Consider the following 6,389-nt stretch of genomic DNA (forward strand, 5'->3'; position numbering starts at 1 on the left):
CAGGCCTGGGGAAAAGAGTTCCATTTGAGGCATGTTGAGATTGAGGTGCCTCTGGGACATCTAGGTTTAGGAGGATGGTCAGGATTAGAGGTGGAGTAATAGTTGAATCAGGTGGAATAACAGTAATAGCAGATAACCTTTATCAAGCACTTGCATGAGCCAGGTGCTATGCTAAGCACTCTGAATGCATCATCTCATTAATCTTTGAAATAATCCTATAGGGAAACACTATTTTTATGCCATTTTACAGATGAGAAAAATGATACTCAGAGAGGTTAAGTAAATTGCCCAAGGTCCCACAGCTCCTAAGAGACAGAGATAAGTCTGAACCTGGGCAGTCAGACTTCAGAGCAGAGAAGAGGGGAGGGAGAGGGCCGAACCCTGGGGCAGGCCTACCTGTGTGGGGAAGGAGAAAGAGGAGAGACCAGCAGAGGGAGAAGGGGCAGGAGACAGGAAGCCAGCACTAACCACATGCCAGGTGCTGGGCTGGTGCTTGGCGTATGTGGCCTTAGTTAGCGTCTGTGAAACAAAAGGAGACCAAGTTCAGATGGCAGGAATCGAAATGGGAGCAGAAACAGGGAAGGAAGCCAGCCAAAGGAGCAGACATTCACAAGCAGGAGGTGTCACCAGCGATGATGGATGCTGCAGAAAGGCCAAGAAAGATGTGGTCCAAAGGCTGTTAGACTCAGGGATGGGAGCTTGTCAAGAGAAGGCTTTCTGCTGTGCATGGGGCCAGGAGCCAGATTGCACAAGATTGAGGATAGGTGGGTGGTAAGGAAGCGGAGGCAGGAGTGTGTTACTATTTCCTGTGAAGGAAGGGATGAGAGAGAACAGGGGCTGGAGGGCTGAGCAGGCCCAGAGCCAGGCAGGGCTGGTCCTTTTCCAAGGAGGAAATGTCAGAAATGGGCCTGGATAAGGGCCCTGGGTGCCCTGCCTGTTCCACTTGGACCCTCTTCCTGCCAACTTGATAGAAACCCCCTCATTGCATGGAGTCCAGATTACATATTATCTCTAGGACCCCACCTTACTAGGAGTGATTCCCATCCTCCTCTGAAGCCCGGCATTATCCAGCGTCTGTTTTTCCATGTGACATCAATCCAGGAGTGTAATGATATAATAACAGTGTCACGTTATGTGCCACACACTGTGCTGAATACCTTAAATGTGTTCTTTCATTTAATACTCATGACAACCTGTGATGCGTAGGTGGTCTCATGGAGTTCCTAGCCATGCCTTTACTAGCTATTTACATAGCTGAGTGTCTGTATTTTCCTCCCTGTGAGATTGTAGTTTCCTAAGAGAAGGGTCTCTGACTTCTCTCTGAATCCCGGTGTCTAGGACTCAATTCATTCAGCATTGAGTACCTACTGTGTGCCAGGCACATAGTTGTTTGTGTTGGAGGAGGTAGACCATGAATGGATAAAGGAGGATTCCGATTCAGCATCAGTTCTATACAGAGGAGCATCTGTGCTGTGGGAACACAGGAGAGCACAACTGTGCACTGTCGTGGTGCCATTTTGCGATGGGTCTTGAAGATTGTTTAGGAGTTTGCCACGGAAATGGGCTGGAGGAGACAGTTCCAGCATACAGAGTGTATCATTAAGGGAACAGTGAGAAGCTCAGATAGGACTTGGGACTCATGCAGGGGAAGGTTGTGATACAAGGCTGGAGGGACATGTTGGCACCAGTCTGTAAGTTGCCTTTACCAAGCCACGGAGGTTGGGGAGAGGAGGCGCACTCGGGGAGGAGCTTACTTCCAGCCGGCACTATTGAGTTTAGTGATTGGCGTGACCTCTCCTGTAGGACTCAGGCTCACTGTTAAGGATATCAGCTGTAGCTTCTGAGCAGTGCCACAGACAAGGTGCCCCAGGCCCTGTGCTTTCCCTTGACAGGGATCCTGCCCCTTCTCACTGAATGGTCACCTCTGCTCAGGTAGTTTGCCCCTTTCCTGCCACCTCTGACTTCCAGAGGCTATATGCTATATGTATATGCTAAATGCTCTGTACACATCAAGGGAGTGTGCTTCCTTTCTTTTTATTTTATTTTATTTTATTTATTTATTTATTTATTATTTTACTATTTTGAGACAGAGTTTTGCTCTTGTTGCCCAGGCTGGAGTGCAGTGGCACGATCTCGGCTCACCACAACCTCCGCCTCCCAGGTTCAAGTGATTCTCCTGCCTCAGCCTTCCGAGTAGCTGGGATTACAGGCATGCGCCACCATGCCCGGCTAATTTTGTGTTTTTAGTAGAGATGGGGTTTCTCCATGTTGGTCAGGCTGGTCTCGAACTCCCGACCTCAGGTGATCCACCTGCCTTGGCCTCCCAAAGTGCTGAGATTACAGGCGTGAGCCACTGTGCCTGGCCACTTCCTTTCTTTTTTTAAAAAAATAGGTAAAAGTATTCATAAAGTTGAAAAATAAAAAATATATGAAAAGGTTTAAATTGAGAATTATGCCCCACCCAGTACAGGTAACTACTTTCATTAATCTCTTGTGTATCCTTGTAGAGTTTCTGTAGGAGAATATAAACAAATACTTTTTCTTGCACGAAAGGTGGCATGCAGTACATTCCTTTTTTTTACCTCCTAATGTGTCTTAGAGATCATTCTTTTTTTTTTTTTTTTTTTTTTTGAGACGGAGTCTTGCTCTGTCACCCAGGCTGGAGTGCAGTGGCCGGATCTCAGCTCACTGCAAGCTCTGCCTCCCGGGTTCCCGCCATTCTCCTGCCTCAGCCTCCTGAGTAGCTGGGACTACAGGCGCCCGCCACCACGCCCGGCTAGTTTTTTGTACTTTTTAGTAGAGACGGGGTTTCACCGTGTTAGCTAGGATGGTCTCGATCTCCTGACCTCATGATCCGCCCGTCTTGGCCTCCCAAAGTGCTGGGATTACAGGCTTGAGCCACCGCACCCGGCCTAGAGATCATTCTATATCAAATTTATCTATATCTAGATATTATATCTGGGTATATACTATAGGCTTATTTCTCTGTATCAGATATTTCTTTCTTTTTTTCTTTCTTTTTTTTTTTTTTTTTTGAGACAGAGTTTTGCTCTTTTTGCCCAGGCTGGAGTGCAGTGGTGTGATCTCGGCTCACTGCAACCTACGCCTCCCGGGTTCAAGTGATGCTCCTGCCTCAACCTCCCGAATAGCTGAGATTATAGGCATGTACCACCACACTTGGCTTATTTTTGCATTTTGAGTAGAGACGGGTTTCACCATGTTGGCCAGGCTGGTCTCGAACTCTTGATCTCAGGTGATCAACCCTTCTCAGCTTCCCAAAATGCTAGGATTACAGGCATTAGCCACCATGCCCGGCCTATATCATTTTACTTAACAGCTGTATTTAGTCTTCCATGATGTGGCACACACTAACTTATTAACCGGTTGTTTCCAATCTTCTGTGACTATAGACAATACTATACTTAATAATCTTGTGTATGTTACTTTGTATATGTGAAAGAGAAATTCTCCTAAATGTAAGCATTGGATCAAAAGATAAATGCCTTTCTAATTTTGATAGACATGGCCAAATCGTTCATAAGGGTTTTACCAATTTATACTCCCACCTGTCGTTAGACTACCTCCTTCACCATAGACTTGCCAAAAGTGTGTTGTATATTTGTTGTATGTTTTTGTCATTGGGTTAGGCGAGAAGTGGTCTCTCAGTGAAGTTCTGATTTGTATTTCTCTGTGATTATGAATGAGGCTGAGCATTATCCATATCTTTAGGATTCTGTATTGGGTTCTGTTTGGGGGTCTTGGTAGACTGGGATCTTCACCCCATTTCCCAGATTTGGAAGCTCAGGCCGTGGAACTCCACATAAATGGAGCTAGACCTGAAGTGTGACTGGCTCCATAGCCCACCCTTACTTGCTTTGCAGACAAGCATGAGACGAAGCTGAAGGGAGTCATCTATTTCCAGGCCATTGAGGAAGTGTACTATGACCACCTGCGCAGTGCAGCCAAGGTCAGGAGTGGAGGGCACCAGAGGGAGGCCAGAGGGACAGCCATGGGGAAGGGGTGGCCTGGTGGGGCTCTGGGAGCAAAGGCTTCCAGCCTGCTCTCTACAGAGGCTCCAACCCAGTCCTTGTTCTCTTTGTCAACTTTCTCTTCCTTTCTCCCTCTCCCCTTCCCAGAAGAGGTTTTTCCGCTTCACTATGGTGACTGAGGTACCCCTCCCCACTTAGCTGTAACCAGCACATTAACACCTCCTATACCTCACTCATCCCTGACCCTTGACTCTCCCCTTCATCCCCCCCCCCCCCCCCCCCACTTCCCCCAGGCCCAAGGGAGGAGCAGAAAGCAGGTTGCAAAGAGCAAGAAGCTCCTCTGGGCTTGGGTGCCTCCCTCTCCTTGCTGCCTCCCTCCTCTCCTGGAAATGACAGCAGGATATCTCCCCGTGGGGGGCTGATACAGAAGGGATGGCTGGAAGGGGTGGAGGGGACCCTCAAAGACTAGATTTGATAGGGAGAAATTGATAAACAGGAGATATCTGAGGCTGGGGCCTGCTTCCCTAATGCAAGTCAGCCTCCCTGCCACCAACCCTCTGATGCCCACCCCAGTCCTGGTCTCTGCTCCTCTGGGGTCCCGGGGCCTAGCATCCTACTTGTAGCTTTCTCTGTCTGCCCATGTTTTGCTGAGAGGAAACTCTGGTCCTCACTGGAATAGCCCTTTGTGTCTGATCCTCTTGATACTCACTCTTGAACTTGGGGTGTCAAGGACCAGTGCCCCCCTTGTCAGGTTATAGCTCTGTCAGGGTCCAGGGAGTTTAGAGAGCCCAGGACTGCTGTGGTGTGAGAAGGGAACATTTCAGCCTGGGGCTCACATGGACTGGTGGGGACTAGGCTCTGGGCCTATTTAGGACTCAGTCCTAAGCTCCAGGGCTTTCCGGGGGCTGGGAGGGGAAAGGGCAGATAGGGAAGCAGGTGAGACTATTCCTAGGCATGGGTGAGCCCCATCTTAGACATTCCTCTCTTCCCTTGGCAGAGCCCGAACCCAGCCCTCACCTTCTGCGTGAAGACCCATGACCGGCTGTACTACATGGTGGCCCCATCTGCAGAGGCCATGCGCATCTGGATGGATGTCATCGTCACAGGGGCTGAGGGCTACACTCAGTTCATGAACTAACTGCCGTGGGCCTCCTGGCAGAGCACAACTGAGGCTTTTGTATAAGAAGACTTTAATATTCTGTAAAGAGCTTGGTCCTGTGAGTTTCTGGGCTCTGGCCTCCTGAAGAACCAGCCAGAAGAAGAAAAGTGGAGGTGGCTTTGCTGCCTCCTGGGAACCCAGAACTTGCAGTAACCCTTTAGGGTCCTGCCCCGGGCCCAGCCAGGGCTGAGGCGCTGTCACAGAGAGGGCCTCAGCTCCGACCTGACACCTGCTCTCCCCAGCCTCTTTTCTCTTTTCTAAAAGACAAATTATGGTACCATAAGCTGCCAAAGATCCCCTCCTGCCTCAGACCCCTTTGCCAGGGGCTTTGGGAGCTGAGCAGAACCACATCCAGAGTGGGGTAATAGCTCAGGCAGCCCACTTCCCACTTCTCAAACCCCACTCTGCCCCATTGTTCTCCTTTCCCATATCCTTTGTATCACCTTGCTCAAGGGCCAGAGATCTCAAGTGTCATCCTTGAGGTCCCAGGTCCATCCCCTAGTTGCAGACCCATCACCATGGTTACCATAGCAACTGCCTCATTGCCATGGTTACATACTAATTGCTGCAGCTCTGTGGCCCAGCCCACTGCTTCAGCTGTGGGCCATCTGAGGGTACGTGCCATCATCTCTCCAGCCCAGGCCCCTGGGCATCTCATGCTGGGGGAAAGGGACTGAACACCTGTTCCCTGCCCCATGCCTGTGTCTTCAGCCCTTACGCACAGCCTGCCAGCCCCCCAGTCCAGCCCTCTCCCTTCCACTGGTGCCTTGCTTAGAGCCAGAAGGGATGAAGCCGGGGGATCTAGGGAACAGAGGAGGAGTGATGCGGTTGGGAGGGGAAGCTAGAAAAGTTATGGTTGGAGTTCTGTACAGGGTCGAGTTTCCGACAGGGAAAGAGGATTCCTCCGATGCTCCTAGAGGGAAAGCCTGAGCAGGAGATGATGCAGCAGAGGGGAAGGGCCCTGTGGTGCCGCTGCCCTTCCTTCAGCCTCCGAAGGGCGATGGAAATGGAGAGTGGAGGACCAGGCCTCCAGCTGTCCGGCCTCGCCCTTCACGCCTTAACACAAAGCCCACCTACCCTGCTCTCCTTCCCAGCATTAAGCCCTTGGTTGCGTGGGCCCAGGCTGGGGGTTTTCAGTATTTGTAAGCATTTCAGCAGAACAATAAAGCCTTTGGACTATGGAAGTGAGTGGAAGGCCGGAGGTGTGGGACTTGGCGCTGGGGCACTTGGGGTAGGAGGGA

The 6,389-nt window shown here is 50.4% G+C and overlaps 1 protein-coding gene across 30 annotated transcripts in view; it reads left to right on the forward strand.

Annotated features, from left to right (window-relative positions):
* The window catches only part of PHLDB1 (pleckstrin homology like domain family B member 1), a 51,635-nt gene extending 45,303 nt beyond the window's left edge, over positions 1-6,332 (forward strand). For 22 of the 30 annotated variants that reach the window (XM_030918179.1, XM_030918194.1, XM_030918181.1 and 19 more), the window contains 3 exons: positions 3,882-3,967; positions 4,137-4,169; positions 4,987-6,332. In XM_030918179.1, the coding sequence (XP_030774039.1) occupies positions 3,882-3,967; positions 4,137-4,169; positions 4,987-5,127 (260 nt within the window). In that variant the 3' untranslated portion in view covers positions 5,128-6,332. The remainder of the gene's footprint in view (positions 1-3,881; positions 3,968-4,136; positions 4,170-4,986) is intronic. The other 8 variants (XM_030918196.1, XM_030918173.1, XM_030918175.1 and 5 more) reach the window with 1 other exon arrangement.
* The last annotated feature ends 57 nt before the right edge of the window (positions 6,333-6,389 follow it).

The sequence above is a fragment of the Rhinopithecus roxellana genome, chromosome 15 (genome assembly GCF_007565055.1).
Source record: "Rhinopithecus roxellana isolate Shanxi Qingling chromosome 15, ASM756505v1, whole genome shotgun sequence".
Lineage (NCBI taxonomy): Eukaryota > Metazoa > Chordata > Mammalia > Primates > Cercopithecidae > Rhinopithecus > Rhinopithecus roxellana.